The sequence below is a fragment of the Lissotriton vulgaris genome, chromosome 8 (assembly GCF_964263255.1).
Source record: "Lissotriton vulgaris chromosome 8, aLisVul1.2, whole genome shotgun sequence".
NCBI lineage: Eukaryota > Metazoa > Chordata > Amphibia > Caudata > Salamandridae > Lissotriton > Lissotriton vulgaris.
Genome location: NC_141696.1, coordinates 195,443,707 through 195,462,107, shown reverse-complemented (window position 1 = coordinate 195,462,107; position 18,401 = coordinate 195,443,707). Strand labels below are relative to the sequence as shown.

The 18,401-nt window shown below is 42.4% G+C and overlaps 1 protein-coding gene across 7 annotated transcripts in view; it reads left to right on the top strand.

Moving 5' to 3' along the window:
- The window catches only part of PICALM (phosphatidylinositol binding clathrin assembly protein), a 495,196-nt gene that overhangs the window by 370,140 nt on the left and 106,655 nt on the right, over positions 1-18,401 (top strand). The window contains exon 13 of one of the 7 annotated variants that reach the window (XM_086933971.1): positions 9,345-9,497. The exons of the other annotated variants lie outside the window; for them this stretch is intronic. Within the exon in view, the coding sequence (XP_086790097.1) occupies positions 9,345-9,497 (153 nt within the window). The remainder of the gene's footprint in view (positions 1-9,344; positions 9,498-18,401) is intronic. 7 annotated transcript variants of the gene reach the window in all.

Sequence of the window (18,401 nt, the reverse complement as noted above, 5' to 3'; positions counted from 1 at the left end):
ATCCTTTCAGCTGTACGCCTACGTAGGTGACTCGAAGGCCACCTCCCCAGATGCTTCACCTCCTTTCAATGCCAGCAGCCATAACAGCCCTCCACCAGGGGTTACTTCTGTGGTACCTACAGAGGCAACAGCTCCAAAGGAGGGGTAAGGGTGGCTCCACCAGAGGAGCTGCTCACATCAAGAAGTGACTTAGCCCCCCCCCCCCATCACACCATACCTGTCGGTCGACTCCAAAGGTTCTGCACAACATGGCAACAGATCACCTCAGATCATTGGGTGGTAGACATCATACACCTTGGTTACTGTTTAGTGCAGACCTCCATGTCTCCCAACACCCTCCTTGCCCCGCAGACACATCCACTCCCTACAAAACTAAGGCTTCCTGTAGAAAGAGGTAGACACTCTACTCTTCTAGTACACCATAAAGCCAGTGCCCTCACATCTCCAAGGCAAAGGGTGTACTCCGTCTATCATTCCTTAGAGGTACACGTCCTTCAGGCCTATCCGGGACCTCAGGCCACTCAAGAAGTACTCCCACAAAGAAAATTTCCACAAGGTCATCCCACGGGATGTCATACCACTACAGCAACAAGGCAACTTCATGCTTGCCCTCAACCGCAAAGACGCCTCCTTTCACATTCCAATTGACCCAGCTCACTGTTGCTACCTTCCGTTTGTGGCTTTGGCAAACATTATCAGTTCAAGGTGCTGCAATAAGGTGTCACCACTGCCCCCACAGTATTTACAAAGCTGTGGTAGCAATGCACCTGTGTTGCAACTGCACCCACATGTTCCCTTACCGGGACGATTACCTGGACTTCTTCCATTTGTGGTTCGGAGGCTTTGGCAGGTGTCCCTCACCCTTATCATGGTGGCTCCCACAGGGGCCAGGCAGTCTTGGTTCAATATCTATCTCAAACTCTCGCTGGTTCCACACAAGAGGCTCCCCTACAGGCCAGACCTTTTTACAAGGAGCCATGGAGAAATCAGGCACCCCGAACTCAATACGCTCAACCTTGCGAATTCGCTCCTGAGGGATTAAGAGTTTGTCTATCTAAGTCTTCCTCTGAATGCATGGAGATTTTTAAGGAAGCACAAAGGCACACCACCTGCGCCTGCTATGCGGAGAAGTGGAAACCATTCGTCCACTACTGCTTATTACCAAACATTGACCCTTCAGAAGCAAGTGTCCAGGACATTGTCTGCTACCTTCTACACTTACAGAACTGTGGACTAGCCTGCACTTCATGCAGCTCCACTTAGCTGCAGTGAGTGTTTATTTTCAAACTGGGGAACACAGACCCCTCTTCAGGATCCCTGTTATCGAAGCTTTTTTGGAAGGTCTAAAAAGAACCATTCCTCCAACAGTCCTCCCGGCCCTTGCATGGAATCTAAACATTGTTCTCACTAGGCTCATGGGTACTTGCTTCGAGCCCCTCCATTATTGCCCCCTTTAGTTCCTCTCCTGGAAGATGGCCTTTCTTGTCCCCATCATTCCTTTCAGGTATGTCAGTGAGCTCCAAGCCTTAACATTGGATGAACCTTTCTTTCAAGTCCACTCAGATACGGTTATCCTCCGCACTTTGCCTATGCCCCCTAGAGCCCACACTACTTGTAAAAAAAAAAAAAAGGGGGGGTGGCTCAATGGCCTTCTTAGGAAATATTCCTATAGCGGATATCAGCAAAGCAGCTACCTGGTCCACACCACATACTTAAACTAAACATTGTGTAGATCTGTTGACACGCCAAAAAGCTTATGTTGGCCAGGCTGTGCTCCATATACTTTTTCAGTCCTCTGTAATATCCTCAGCCTTAGGGGAGGACTGTTTTATAGCCTATGCGCAGCATGTGTATCCTACAGCCACACATGCCTCGAATGGGCAATGTTACTTACCACGTAAGCATCTGTTTGTGGCATGTAGTGCTGTAGATTCACATTTGCTCACCCTTCTCCCCGGAAGTCTTCTGTTGTTTCAGATGTCCTTTATTAGGTCGCGCCTGAGTCAGCGTGCATGCGCTGCCGAGACTTGTAGTGGAGTATGGAAGAGAAGCCCTGCCCACTCACCCCCCATATTTTTCATAGGCCTGTGTCATTGTCCTTGCTGGCTTGCGAGTTGTTATTAGGGTTGTTTGTCCCTCCTTGGTACTGCTGTGTCTGCATTTGCACCTCCCATGGCGAATGGCCTTTTCATTTCTGATGCAACGTGGTATACCTTATTTACTCTATAAGCACTCTTTTTTTTAATGGGTTTCTCCTACTGCAGGCACGACGTGCTTTCCTCGCCATGCCCACTTTCACTTTCAAGCAGCCCTGGACAATGGCATCCGCTTCTTTGAAGTGAAATAGGTCTGACATTTACAAGAGTTTCAGCTATTTTCATTGTAACTGACAATAGCTTAAACTCTCATAAATGCAAGGTCTATTGTATTGCAAATGCTTGTTCTTTACTTTTCTCTGCATGGTCATCTCTCTTAACCTCATGACTGCTATTGATATTCCTCTCCTGAGCTGAGCTGAGCTTGTCATGAGTACAGAAGGGGTTAAGTATTACTGCGATCCATTTCCATCGTCAACTGTTGTGCGGAAAACAATCTACCAATGGAGCTGATGCCCAGGTGCATTACCAGCAATAGGTTGAGTCATTGAATCTCATGACTCAAGAAGACTTCTTTGAAGAAAAACAATGTGAACACACCTGGGCCCAACAATAGATGGCAGGAGGATGCACAGCACGTGACTCTACAGCACTACATGCCACAAACAGATGCTTCCAGGGTAAGTAACATTTTCCTTATATCTCCTCTATTTCCCAAAAAGATGGTTACTGGAAAAGTAAGGGTAAAACAAAATCATAAATATTGATTCCCTGAGAGGCTGTATGTTGTAATGGATTTGGTACTGAGAGTGTGATGGTGACGAAGCTAATCCCTTCCTCTCACCCTAGAGGTCGACTCACCTCCTTGTGGGAGATTAAGGATGATAAAGAAAACCCAGGCTTAGGGTTAAAGGAGGTGAGAAAGGACTCCTGCAGCTTGGTAGTTGGAAGATTTGTGGTGGATGTCCAGGCACAGTGCATTGATTCACTGACTAGGGCTTACTTGGTACAAGCATATGGTAGGCTAAAACTAGCACCTGCTGTCCCACAAAACCAAAACAGGCACGGAAGATAAAAATTAATGGGACGGGACTGGTTTGGAAATATACACTTGTGAAAAGGGTAAGGAAGTAACAGGGGAGGGAATAAGGGAACCAAACATGGGTGAAAAGAACAAAAGTAAAGGAACAAGTCAAGCTGGGTGTGAGCTAATAAGAGTAGCAAGAATTCGCAACAACGGAAGTTCCCAGACAAGTAAGCTCAGTGTGAGTCAGGTCAAAATACTCTCAACTGCCACTACTGACCTGGAAGCCCATCGGCATGTACCAGTCCTCTAGTGACTAGGATTGCCACTCTAATTCTGTAAAAAATGTTTTTACTTGTTGAACAGTACCATTTCCTTTGTCCTCTGTGCCATCTCTTCTAAGTTTGCCTACTCTTATTTCTTGCATGATCTGCCATACTTTTGGGTACAGTTTAAAAACATTTGCTGCACAGGTTTTAGGCTCTTTCCATGCAAGAGGTTTCTTTAACCAAAAACTTGGAAATATGCTTATTTCATTCAGTGCCAGCATTTACTCCAGCTAACAGATTAGTGCATTTTGAAATGTTTCCTACAACGTCCTCTATCGTCACTAGTGCCAAGGCAAAACCTGGTAGAACTAGTCATCCAAGCTCCTGCATGGTCCTAGAGAGAAAGTGCTTAAGGTTGTTGCCAGCGAGAGGTAGTCAATGTATTGCAAGTACATAAGCAAAGAGTGATGGATCCCATGCGACAGAGCCAGTTTCTTTGTGGAAGACCGCATGGAGCATAGCTACCACATGCAGCGTGTCCACTGCAGCAGTAGCAGCACAATTCTCAGAACCCAGCTACTTCCTCAGTTGCTCTTTGACTTTAACTATGCCTTAGCATGTACACTGCTTGAGTGCCTTTGGCAAGGACCATCCCATACAGATACCACATAAATAGCCAGGGCTTTACAATGACATCAAATGTGCCTTTGTAGGCATAAGCTAACTGGACATAATCTATATCCTATTTGTGCAAATATGTATGTACTAATGAATGTTTACTTTGCTAGCCACAATCATTAGATAATCTAGGCTGATGTCGATGAGTTACGTGAAACTTAGTTACAACATAGTGACAACCCTCTAAACGCCCCAAGTGTTCTCTTTAAAAGGTGTGGAACCTTGAGCTTAGTCATCTAATGGATGAAGAACCATGGATCAAGCATTTGGGAAGCATATAAATGAGCAACATATAGAATCTTCACAAAGTTATGGTATTGCAGATAAATAGAAGGTTGAGCTGTCGGCGTAAGCAATACATCTTAGGCTAAGCTGTGACGGAGCTCCTAAGCCCAGGTAATCTGATTCCCAAAATTAACCTGGTGTCCATAAGTAATCTGGGACAGTTTCTAGTCTCCCTCTGTTCAGGAAAAAAGTAAAACATGGTTACTGTCTTACTTGTTCTCTGGGTCCTGTGCTGGAAGTCTCCTTTATAGTACTGCAGCTTGTCTGTGCCAGAGTATTCCCTTGGGGGTGAGCTGGCACCATATAAATACTATTAACATAACATAATCCATGACTTACCTTTGGTAGCTTGTACTGCTTGGAGCAAGTCGGTAAGGTATATGTGAAAAACGCCCAAAAACTAGTTAAGACCTTAAAGGCCCAAACTAAGTTAGTTTAGAAAATATAAACATAATAAAACACGTCAAGTCACACATTATGAAACCACGGATAAAAATAAACTGAAAGGGATGGTAGAAATGTATCAAAAATGTTAATGGGCCAAAGGTCGTCCAAATTAATCAAGAGTTTGAGTTAAGGTTGAAGTACTGCTCTGGCTTTTATCCAACAGGATGAACCACGCTCTCTCCCTCAATGAAGCAATGTTGAGTTCAAATTGGCTTAGAGGGGCAAAATATGGGGCTGGAGCTCTGGCTGGAAGAAATCAAATAGCCACTTTGAATGTGTTGAAATGCTCGCCAGGAAAGTGAATAACAAAGGCAAAGTGTTTTGCTGAATCTCTGGTTCAGAGTGTCCCGAATGTGGCGAGTCTCCGGAGAGACAGTGTCAAACAGTGCATTAAACTATAAAATGTGTGTGGCTGAGACTGCATGAATCCTGGTTTCAGACAGCTCAATGATTTGGAGTTCTTAGCACAGCTGTACAGAAGTCTGACTGGGTGCAGTTAACTCTGGTTGCTGTGGTTCAGTGTGGGTTATACACGATGCCAACTTTACACAGAGGGTCTGTGCAGCTCAAACATTTGTTTTCTTGAGGTTATAGTGTCCAAATTAAAATTTACAGGTTGCATGCTTGGCATCAAAAATATTCAAGATCACTTGGTCAGCTGTAGATTCACAATACATTCAATAACAGATCAGCAGATACTTAGTGTTTGACTTTGTACAAAACACATGAATTAATTAAATTATGCATACCTATTTGACAGATCAAAACTTACTACCGTATATACAGTGTGAGAGACATATTCAGTAAGCAAAAGTTAAATATTAACTACTGTAAAGCACCCAAATAATACCAAATTTTAAAACTCAAATGGTTTTTCGACAAGTTGGAGAAATCAATCCCCCCCTCCCCATCAGGTGTAACAAAATGTCAGTCAGTACAAAAGGGAGTTTCTCTTTTTCAACAAAAGCAAGTGTACCTGTGGCTTCACTGGCTCTGTTTTTTAATCAAACTCCTCTGCAATATAATAGTCGACTCAAAGAATGACTTGTTGCGTTTTGACCTCTTATGTGGGGTGGTCATTCATGTGTGGCCTTCATCAGGACATGTATCTTTATGCAAATATTTAATTCTTAATTTGACACGTTTGCATTAAAACATTACTCTGTGTTTCACCAGTGTTGAAGTGGTGGTATTTCGATTGGAGACCGGGTTTGTGTTGGGGAGTAGGAAGTAGTGGCGCTCTGAGCGGTATGATATTGTATCTGAGATTGGTGTGCGGTGGGCACGCTGTGAAAAACAGGACAGGGGAACACAAACCCTTCTGGAAAGAGGCCCCTGAAATGGTCTAGGTAGGTCTAGACCAACTGGACTGAGAGCAGGTCCCGTGCACACGCTGGTGTGGTCGATAGTCCGATTGTGCGGACTAAGTTTTCTACTCGTGCAGAGTAAATGCTTGAAAAAAGAAGCGTGAAATTTCAAGTTTCTTCTGAATAGAGTTTTATATAAGTCAAACAATGGACAGTACAGTAAGGAGGTAGTCAGCCGACACTTGTTTCGACACACCGTGAAGGAGATGTGACTCATCAGGGCTGTCGGGCTACACGAAGGAGAAATCGAGTGACTGAGGGGCGGCGGGGAAAAGGCCTCGTCCGCCTGGATAGGGAGGCGTTAATGAGCCAGGGAATGGTTGCCGGGTAAAGGCACAAATAGCAGGGCCAATGGCGTCCTGTGTAGGTGGCCGAATAAAGAGAAGAGCGCACGTACTCAGTGCGTCTGACAGCAAGGTAGGTGGCATCCGGGTAGTGGTATAATTTGTAATGGGGCAGGATTCACCATACAGGTTTTTAAAGTTGCCCCTTTTGTTTTGAGGTTTTAATGGTAATCTTTGACAGATGAGACATTGTTCAAGTTCACTAACCACATTCATAGATCCTTTTCGTTGTGTCCTAGAGATCAGCAGATGATCGGCATGGTGCCTGGCACTATTTACCCTTCACTGTATATAAGCAGACCCCTTAGACATATTGAAACATGAATAAACTAATGTACCCAGTAAGCACTCTGCTGAGCACAGCAAAGGTTAGAATTCAAGGTGTTCAGAGTAAAAATACAGCAACAATATTTTGGGACTTTTAAACGTACAACAACCTTTGTTTCAGCAGTCCCCAATATCTTTTTATCAACATTTAAAAATCGTAATCATTAAAACATTAATAGTGCTTTGAAAAGGTGGTGCTATCGGGGCAAAAAGATTAATTAAGTATGAAGGATGCCCTAGGTACGGGTGGAGATGAGGAGGAGGATAAATGCCAATCCAACTCGAATAGTTCAAGAGAAGATGGGGCACGGGAATCATTGGTAGAGGCAAGAGCTAATAGTTGGTCAGGGGAATAAACTAAATTGGCCTTTCCATGGTTATGTATATTAACCAGAGGAGGAGCCGCAAAGCTGGGAGCATTTGGACCGGACAGATGCAGGCAGGCTTCCCTTAGGTTGTATGTTATGTTATGTTAAAAAATTTGTACCGCGCACGTACACCGAGACGGTTTCTTGTAGTGGGAATTTGTGTCATTGGCTTGACCGATTTAAATAGGCTGTGTAGCACATGCGAACATTAAATCACAATTCTCCTAAAATGGTGGTTGATGAGCTAGAAGAACGACCTCCGTTTAGAGGTTGTAAGTTCTGTTCTTGAGACCCCAATTTCTCAGTTAAAAGTAGTGCAGCCCTAATTGCAGATTTAAAAGTAATGCAAATACAGTTCATAAAGTCACGCTGAATCTTTTGTTTAAAAAATGGTTCCTTAAAAATCTGCACTTGGGAGAAAAGAAATAATTAGCATACTGATTGATTGGGCCATATCTCCGCGTTTCAGTAGAGTATAGTTTTCCATTTGATTTGAAAGATCATGTTGCTATGAATATTACGTATAAATCATATTTTATTGCATGTCTTTGGGTGCCCCTGCACAAAGAGATTTGCAGGCTCAGCAATTTTCTTTCATCTGAAAAACGAATACTTGAACATTTATGAGCAATTCAAAATAATGATGAGATATCCAGTACATTACCTTCCTACTGATACTGCATAGGGTTTAGAACCAGTCTGCGTCTTTTTCATTCACAGATGCACTAATTAGATGAAATTATGCTGGATGTGACCACTGAATATCAATATTGAAAGGAAGACTATGGTAGTGTATTCTTAAGAACTTTCACATTGAAAAACAAAACCGAATAAAGGTTTATAGCTGAGAAATTAGGTTTAATTAGAAGTCACCCATAAAACCCATGTTGACATTGTCGACTAGGGATGTTAATTTGACCACTGATACTGGATAGCAGTAGACTAGCCATAACTCTGAATGATCTCCAAAACGTATCATCTGACCCTTCGTAGGGGTGGGCCGAATTTGCGGAATTGCGTTACGCAAATCTCTGCGAAACGGTAAAAAAATTACACGAACACGCAGACTTGCTTGTTCGCAATGCTTTTTTTCTGTTCGCAATTGCTGTTTGTGTGCTCTGGGGGAAATATCTCGCGAACACACATTTGCGAATGCAAACAAGCAAAAAAAATTCACGAACTCCGGAACTCAGAATTGTGGGCAATTTCGCGTTCTCCGCGGAACGCGAAATTACCCTAATTCCGAAAATTCCACGAGCGGAACGGAATTTGCCGCCCAGGCCTAACCCTTCGAATTATTGAGTTTTAGTTTGAGTGGTTATCCACAGTAGAACTACACTGAGATTTAAGTTTTACTAAGTAATTGATGACAATGAATACAATTTGTGTGTAAAAACTTGTATAGAACAGAACATAATATTTCAAAAGCTGTATTATAGTAGCTGGATGTAAAAGAAAAAAGATGACTCGAAAGTGGTGCATTGAAAACCCCCAGGAAACAGCTCCGATCAAAGGGTCCAACTGTACAATATTTGCAAGAAAACATCCGCTTGGGTTCTATTGGTCAAAAATAAATGATCGCGCTAAGTGCCCAATTTGCCAGACCAAGCTGGGTATAGCTTCTTCACTTGAAGACACCAAGATGAATTGGAATGAAGCAGCTTACCTGAGTTGCAGTTTCACTTCATGTTTGTTTTCTGATGGTAGTGTATCTGCAGCAAAGAAACCTGTACCGCTGTTAAATTAGAGACTGCTGAATTGGCAGGGATTAAGAAGTGTGATATGCAATGTATAATAAATTGAAAACCTTTTCGAAATGGGATTATTTTCCCCTTGAGGTCTGCTTTGATGTCTTAGAAGTCAAAAACTACCAATTTAAATGCCATTCACATCAAGTGAACAGTAGAATGCTATATATTTTAACATGCTCAATGAGACATGAAGTAGGGAGTGACCTAGAACACCAAATCATCCCTGGCTTAAAAACTGTCTTCTCTGCTGTCCACTCAAGATGGCATGGGTAGCATTGTCTTTACTCTTCTGGATGCTGTACTAACTCTATCTTTTATTTCAAACTAATCCTAATGTCTAATAATCTTTACTCTACAATCTTTACTTTTTCTCACTTGGGCTGGACAGATGCCTTTTCTTCTTCTGTTGATGCTGTTGATGATGCCATTCCCAGCCTAAATCCTTTTCTCAGAAACCGTAGTGATGCGGTTCACCTACCTGTTGTATCCTCAGATCCATCCACATATACCGCTAGGACACCCAATCATGAAATGTTTGTTGGTAACGTACCATTTTTGTAATTCTCTTTTGTGTTTGTTTTGTGTTCATCTTCAAAGGGAAACCAGATGGTGTTTTGTCATTGTTTCATCAATGTTTCATTACTGATTACATTTGTGAGTTATAAATAGTATAAACATGTTAAATGGGATGTTCTCACAGGCTCAGTCAATTTGGAACTGTTAGGTAGGGCAATAACCACTGTTGTTTTCCCATATTTGAAGTCTTCGGGGGGGATCTTGCAGATTTAGTAAAGATTGCAAACATTCGGTGGGATAAAAGGGGAGCCACCACATCAGGTTTTTGGGATAGAGAGAGGCTGTTTTGATTACTGTATGGAGAGAAATGGTGGGACAGGCAGAAAAATGGTACAATATGGAGAAAAGCCTGGTACAGGACATTGACCAAAGTGCTTTGCAAGACTAGGGCAGAAAGTATGAGTAGTATCAGGAGTAAGGGAACTGAAGGCAGGCAGGCAGTCAGCATGGGAGGGTGTATGAAAGAACAGGATGAGGATTTCGAATGGTGTGGGGAGATGAAGCAGGGCAGAGGGAAATTGGTGTGGGTGAAGCAGAGGTTGTGAAGAGTGTAATACATAGAGAACGAGGGGGGCGACAGCAACTTTGTGTTATCTGTCAATAACCTTTTTATATGATTGTGCGGGCATTATCATGTTAATTGATCCAGTCCCTCTGTGTGTGTGACCTCACATTCTTCACGAGAGTAAGACCCACAGTAGCATGTGCTTAACACTTAAATGTGTTTGCAAAATAATGTACTTCATTGTTAATCTTATGCCTGCCTCTGGAGCACAATACTACAGCATGAGGCAATAAGACTGTCTTACTGCAAAGTTCGTAAACTATGCCCTACCATCCTTTACACCCTCTTCAGAACTGACTTAGAGCTCTGGTTCATACGTTGTTCGATTGTATCATCTCTTTTTGTTACTTCGGACATGCTCAGCTGCCCCTGGCTAGGTTCGTCCTCCTAACTATAAGAGCGCACACATTAAGACCTCCAGGAGTACATTTACATTTACATTTACATGTTTGTTATCATGCCTCAGAGAAAGAGGTTGGAGTTGTGTATTGGGGCATAGTTGTACTTTAAACCTGTGAAAAAATGTGAATATCATTTTACAATAGGGTTGCACTTAGTAAAACAATATAAAAATTTATAATGTAACTCAGTGACATGGAGGTACAATTATTGTAAGATTGGACATAACAAGGCGAACAGCAGCACTCCGCTCAATTTATTAGAATCTTGAAGTAGGTGCCTAGGTGGGTGCTCTGATAGTCCAGTTCTCTTTACTTTCTATTTGGCAGCAAAAGTATACATTACCCTTAAGTTGTAATTGTATATTTTGCTGTTAAATAAAGGATGCCAGCAGAGTTCTGAATGTTATTCATGCCCTGATTATATACTGATTAGGAAATCTAAACATAGGGGTGTCAGAGCAATTAAATTAGTTAAAGAGCCGAGTTTTGGCAACGCTTTGTCATAGAACCATAATCAATCCAAGTACATTCTTTATCTCCCACAGTGCATTAACAAAATCCTGTGAACTAATCTTTCTAGGTTAGTTTAGTTTCCTGTACAAGTGATAAAACTTTATAAATAAATAAATAAACTATGAGCGTTCAGTTCAAATGTATATGTAAATAAAATGCAAAAGACATGGAGGTGTAAGGTATGCAGCTGGATTTTTAAGTTTGTCAAAGTGCAGATACCGAGCTCTGAGGCCTTTCATGATTCACAACAATAAATAATCAAGCAAATGGGGTGAATTTAAAAAGAGGCGGCTCCAGAGTAGGATGGGTGACCCGTACAGTGGCAACCCATTTTTAGGTCGAGCACTCAAGACCTCTTGTATATACTTATATACTTTAGTATAGACTTATTTGTGCATGTACTTTGTGGGGTCTAGTGAATAGCCCTAGGACTTGTCTGCTTCTGCTTAGGGACTTTTTTCTGTTCAACTGCCTCTATTTTAACTGTCTTGATAGAAAACGACCAAAAGAGGTCATTAAAATACCAGAACTGCTTTCTGTTGAGGAACTTTCTTTTTTCTATTATTCTGTTCGCCGCCTCTATTTAACTTTATGGATAGAAAACGACCAGCAGAGGTCAGTAAAAGACCAGAATCAGTTTTGCATTCTCTAGATTCCAGTCCATAGAAATAGTCTTCCACGAGCACCCGCAGACAATATTTTTTTTCAAATCTTGTATTTTCAGTGTTATGACCACCGAAGGTCTTGATTTTATGTTAACCTCTTCGCCGCTAATGACAAGGGTAACTCGTCATGGACTTTCCATTGATTTCAATGGAAATTATATGAGAAAGAAGAGTAATGCCTTAGCAGTAAAGGGGTTAAAAACAGAGCTTTGGATTATACCATTTCCCGCTGAAAGGCAATATTTCTCTCTATGTGTTCCCATACGTGGCGTTTAATGCAGTTTGGTGCTTACTTTCTCTCCATGTTAAATAACAGTAGATATTTTAGCACCCAGGCTAATGTTTGTTGTCATTTGTTGTGGCCCAAAGCCGATTTGGTGTCCTGTTGGGCCAGGTTTTATTGTACGCCTGGTGGACTGGCACTGCAAGGCTTTACTGTGTGGACTTCCTAGGTAGAAAACCAGAAACTCATACATTGTTAGAGTCATGTGCTTGAGGATAGGAAGCTGGCCTAGGGTGCCACTGTGTTGAACCCTCTGCATGGATCTCCTGGCATGTTCACAACTGCCTGAAACAGACTGGGGAAAAAACACTGATCTACAACAAACTAGCTACAATTAATGCCAGATTTCGGTATGTACAGTACAAGTTTTTGTACACAATCTACCTCACTCCTGGTGTCCTGGCTATAACCTATGTGGCACGTGCTGGTGAATGCAGACTTTTTACACATGGTCTGGTAGGAAAGGGTTACTGGGACACTGTAGTGTCTCATATACGATCTACAGCGGAGACGGTCGATATTCGTAAACCACAACATAATTCACAAGGACTACACCTACCAACTGAAACGAGGAGTAAATGAAATGCACAATAGTAGCACTTTCTCTAATACTAGCAAAATGAAGCCAGTGTATGGCTATAATTCTAAGCACCAGGTCACTCTTATGAGAAATGTCGCGAGATCTGGCTTTATGGAGGAGTTGAGAATGCAAAATTTTACCTACGGATGACACAGAAATTGGGGTTTTAGGGGAAACAGAGAGAAATGTATGAGACACTAACTGCTGGAGAGATTGAGGTGGAGTCAAACGAAAGTGAATGATAGAGCTGCCTACTCAATTGACTGCATATACCGTACCGAATGATGCGATCATTCTCGTACTGAGTTCAACAACGTACTATTTGGCCTCTACAACACACATTACAAATGCTCGATTTAACAGATTCATTTTCTTTTTCCCTTTTTTTATGTCATAAGTTGTGATGTGTAAAATACTACGTACAGAAAAAACAAACCCATATTTAATTCATGGTGTGCAACTAAATATATTCCAATTGCTCAAGCCTTTCTCCTCAACTGGAACCCATTTGCTACCGTACCGTGTGGAAGGTGCACTAGGGTAGTACCTGCTACAAGGGTAGACCAAATGAACCGGTCTGTATCGTGTTCTAAAAAAACATAGCTTTGTTTTTGCCAGAGTTATTTTTCACACGTATGAGAAATGCAGCCAAGCGACTGAGTTAATATGTACGTGCTGGAGTCATATAATAGCCTTCTGCCACGAAATAGAAATATTTTGCATGGGTGTGGAATTACTTGCAACAGTAGCTCTATCTGCTTGTCCTGGTACACACACCACTTGACCTTTTTGGTGACGTGTTATCAGATAAAAAAGTTTGGCAGCATTTTCATGACGTCATAGCTATGATAATAGCCTCAGATTATGTCCAGAAGCCTATTAAGTAATGGTTTGCATTCCAGCATGGTTCTGATCTTGCGCATTTCAAACTGCGCAAACGCAGCCTTTGTTTATGAATGACTCCATTTAGTCTTGTTTTAGGATTATAATAGAGCCAGTGCCTAATTTGAGCTTGTGGGTGCTGATGGGGCAAACCAACACTCATTTTGGGGACTGACCCTTTTTTTCTCAGATGACTTTGTTCCAGAGAAAGAGTGGAAGAGAAAGAATGAAAAACAATTAAGAGGGCGAAAGCAGTGATGGAAAAACCAGGGTGATGAGTTTGTTCAGACCTATACGTATGATAATTAGAATGAGGAATTGTAAGACGCTAGTAGGCTTGATAGCCCCCAGAAACAGCCCTTTTCACTCCTCCAGGACTAGCAATGAATGAATCGGCCTACAACACCTTGGTTTTTCGTAGTGTGGCAGAAGTTCTTAACCACCTATCTCCACCATAGAGGTGAAAACAGATGTTCAGACCCAAGTCCTGCAGCCAGGCCAGACTGTTTCTGAGTCTCTCCTCCCATTTAATGAGACCTTGACAGATACCCTTCTAGGGGCATGGGCTAAACCTTGTACCAGTCATGCAGTGAACCCTCAGATTGCCAGGAGCCAAGTTCCTACTCTGGGCGACCTGATTTTCTGTCCCTGCACTCCTCTCTGAAGAGTCTTGTGGTGCAAGCTTCCACTAGTCGGACTAACACCAACAATTTCCTGACCACTCCCTCTGACAAGGAGTCCAGGAGAGTGGAGGTAAATGGTATTCTCCTCAGCCAGCTTGGCCCTCCAATCAATTAATGCTAGCTAGGTCTACACCCATAACATTCAGAACTCCGTGCCATAAGTCCACCCCGGTGATCTGGAAGACCTTGGCCCTGTCCTCTCATTGGCAATACAGGACAGTTGTGATGCACCCAAGTTCACGATTCATTGTGGCCTGGGCACCATCTACTTTGTTTGCCGCCATGAGTGGCTTCAATTCACTGGGTTGTCTGGTGACGTTTAGCCCTCACTGATGAGAATGCCATTCGATGGGACTTGCTTATTTAGGGACAAGGCTTACCTTGAGTGCTTCAAGGAGAATCGAGATACCGCTTGTTCTCTCTGCCGTTCTACCCAGCCTTGCTAGCAGCAGCAGCAGTTCCACAATTCCATTCGTGTCTTTGGACGAGGCATTCCCTACCGTAAGCCTATCCCACCCCAGTAGGATCCCAGCAATTTCACTGGAGAGGCCATGGTGCCTACTGCTCTGCAACCAAGGTAATTGTGCCACCTGGTTGGCTATCCCACCCACACCAAAGCCTGCCAAATCTCTTTAGTGTACCCTTGCGGGGTCACAACTACACAGTGGGAGGTAGAATCCATAGATTGTATCCAGGTTACTAAGCTATCACATCGGACAGGTGAGTCATTCAAATTGCCTGCAAGGGTTACTTCTTGGCCTTGCTTTCACCCCCCCCACTCATTCCGCTGTCTACCCAGTGACTGTCAGTGAATCATCTCTCCATTTTGCGGCAGGAAGTGCTAACCTCTTTGGACAAACAGGCTATAGAGGGTGTGCCAGCACCAGACGTAGGACATAGTTGATATTCCTGTTACTTTCTGATACCCAAGAAGGTGGAGGTCTTCGGCCCATTTTAGATATGCACCTTCTCAATCTTTTCCTCCAAGAAAAGAAATTCTAAATACTTACTCTAGCTCATATTTTATTTGTCCTTCTCCTTGGTGACTGGATGGTGGTGTTGGACCAGCGGGACGCCGTTTTTCATTTTCCTGTCCTGCCAGCCCAGTGATGCTACCTGCGGTTTTTGTGAGAGAGGAGGGTTTCCAGTTCAATGTGCTCCCCTTTGGGCTCACCAGCGCCCCTTGGGTGTTCACAAAATGAATGGCAGTGGTGATAGCCCACCTTCAGGGTGCCATTCTTCCCCTTCCTCAGTGTTCTCCAAAGTCGGTTCTGGAGTGCCGGAGCCATGCCACATTATTACGACATCTCCATTTAGATAAATGCAGTTATCTTCTAGGTCTGGCTTGGGTCCTTCCATTTAGGATCGATTTTGGAGAACCCTGCCCTGCCTCAATAACTGGGTGTTTAAGGTAGGCTCTCCCTAAGGCATTTGTCAACCACCTCCAGATGTACTTATCTAATGTGTGCTCCATTCAAGCTGTTTCATAGTTTTCTTTTATGGCTTCAAACCATCAAAACTGTGTTGCTCATTGCCATTACCTCAGCACGGCATGTGAGTGAGCTTCAGGCTCTGTGCGTTAATCCACCATACACCACCTTTTAACCTGACAAGCTGGTGCTGCATATTAGGGCATCCTTTCTCCCAAAAGATGTGATGCCATTATACGTCAGCCAAACCATCACCACTCAGCATTCTGTGCTCCACCTCATCCCTCTAAGAAGGACAAGAGGATCCATTGCTTGGACCCCAGAAGAACACTCAGCTACTAGATTGATCGCACCAAAGACCACAGGGTGGTGGATCAGCTCTTCTTGGGGTTCACCAGCCCGAAGAAAAGGCAAGGCACAGATTCCCTCTTCTAAACATATACCTTGCACCTATGTGGGCATCTCACCATATGTACACAAAGCACTATTGTCTTGTTCTGCAGGACTTCCTGGATTAAGCCCATCCACAGACATTCTCCCTTTGGATGCTGTTATTGTATCTTTATGAAAGGTGAGGAATCTGCTGCTAGAAGTCTCTATCAGAAGTACAAGTTACTTACCTTCGGTTGTGCTCTTTCTAGTAGAGAATCGATCAAGCCGCAGATTCCTATCAACCATCTCAATCTCCCTGTTCTGTGTTTGGACTCCGCCGTTTAATAAGATCCCATATCTAGGAATCTGGACATGGTCTACCACTTTGCTTTTGGGGCTTTGCGTCTGTGACAGTCTCGATAGCAACTTACGTCAGCACATCGGAGAGGCCCCTGTTTGGCACGCAGAGATACTATGGAAAAGGTTCTGGATCCAGTCTGACGCCTTTGGAATATTCAAAAGTTGAGGAATCTGCGGCTAGGTGGAGTCTTTACCAGAAAAAGCATTACTGAAGGTAAGTAGCTTTGCCAACTGTATCAGCACTTTCATTATGCCAGTTCTGATTATAGCAGAGTTCAAAATACATCCGTGCACTGTTCCTTTACTTAGTTTGCTGGACTTGTCATGTGCATTTGCTCTGGTTTTAAGCATTCTCTCAATTTCACAAATTGTTGCTCTATAACTGCTGGTTATACTTTTGGCTCAGTGACAGGGTTGCCTACTGAGAGAATAAAGGAAATGGCCCTCAGTCTGACATTCTCCACTTGACCCCATTGTGTAATTCTTGGCAGCTCACGTCATCTCACTTTGCTGTCGTTTCCTTGTTTGCTGGGATTATGAGACTTTACTGCTTGCTAGGACATTGGCAGCAAATTTACATTTACAGCTAGAAAAACTTTGCAAAGTCTTCTCAGTATTAAAATATTACAGACTATCTACGCATGCAAGTGTGGTCTACACATGCAAAACTTGTTTTTTGACTCATGGAAACGTTTACTCACATGAAGGTTTTGTGTAAAGAATTGTACTCACAGTGGCTGGATGTAGGCAGGAAGTACTTGTTCTAGTGATGCAATATGTGAGTTTTTTCCCAGCCACTAAATCAATAATTTATGTATTAACCAACTTCTCTCCAACCATATCCACACCTGGAAAATACCTGAAATCTATCCCTGACAAGAGAAGAGTTTAATCTTTTTGCAGGGTGGGAAGCACGTTTCTGCATGGGGGACACTATTTTCCCACCGACAGCAAAAGACCTAAAAGTTATAGTAAGTCACTTTCCACTTGTTCTGTAGATGTCACATAAGCAAATATCCACATGTATATTTACGCATCTCTGGGAACATGCAACTGTCTGTTTCCACGCCTACTTCTGTAAACTTTTACACATTTCCGTAAAGTTATATTATGTACCATTGGAAGGTCACAGACCTATAGGTGCCCTTTTGCCACTTTCTTTAAAGGTGGCACCCATATTGGTTTTACAATGATCATCCAATATTAATAATTTTCTTTTAAATTATGGCCTCCATCAAACAAGTTTAATTAGCAATTAGATGCTACTATAGGGAAATGGAACTCAAAGTCCTTAAAAACGTTTAGTAATTTTATTTTTTTATTTTGATACATTTTATTTTAAAACCAAACAAACTGCAGGATAGTTAAGCAAAATTGTGGGCGACCTCTGCCCCTTTTTTCAAGCCGGAAATATTTTTTGGGATACATTGTTTGCTTACAAAATAAAATCACTAGCTTTTCATTCGTATTCTTCTGCATGTATTTGCATATATAAAGGAGTATTCTTGGAGCTTTAAAAATATCCACAAGTTTTTACATTTTGTATTTATGTATCTTCAAGTTGGAGCCACTGTCATTAATGCAACCTGAGCTCACAACTCGATACATATCTTAAAGTGCACAGCCCAGCAGTACATGTTTTGTATTAGTGAGCTGCATATACCATTTTGAATATCTTACACCTACGGATGCATAACCTGCAGCAAGCAATCTTCTACTATTGTGGACAAAATAAACATGGCAACTTGCTGTTCTTGATTCCTGGACTTCAGGTGATCGTAATTACACATCCCTTTTTCACCTCAGGGATCTAAATGTCACAGATTACATCCAGTCCTCACAGCAGTTTCTTTTTTTATCACAGACAAAACTAACCTAGCAATAGTTTTGTACGTTCTGAACCCAAAGTGCAGGTGCCGTAAGTGCCTATGCTTTAGAGGACATATTTGGACCTATTTCCTCAAAGGCGAAGAGCCAATTTCCACATTTTAGTAACGGGATACATGATTTAAACCCTTCTGCACGTGCTATTACATTAAACATGGTTTGAGAATTAGTTGATTGACTTGTTTACCTTCTTAATTATGTCAGTCAACTTATTTTTTGATATTAGACCATTATAATTATTTGCATAT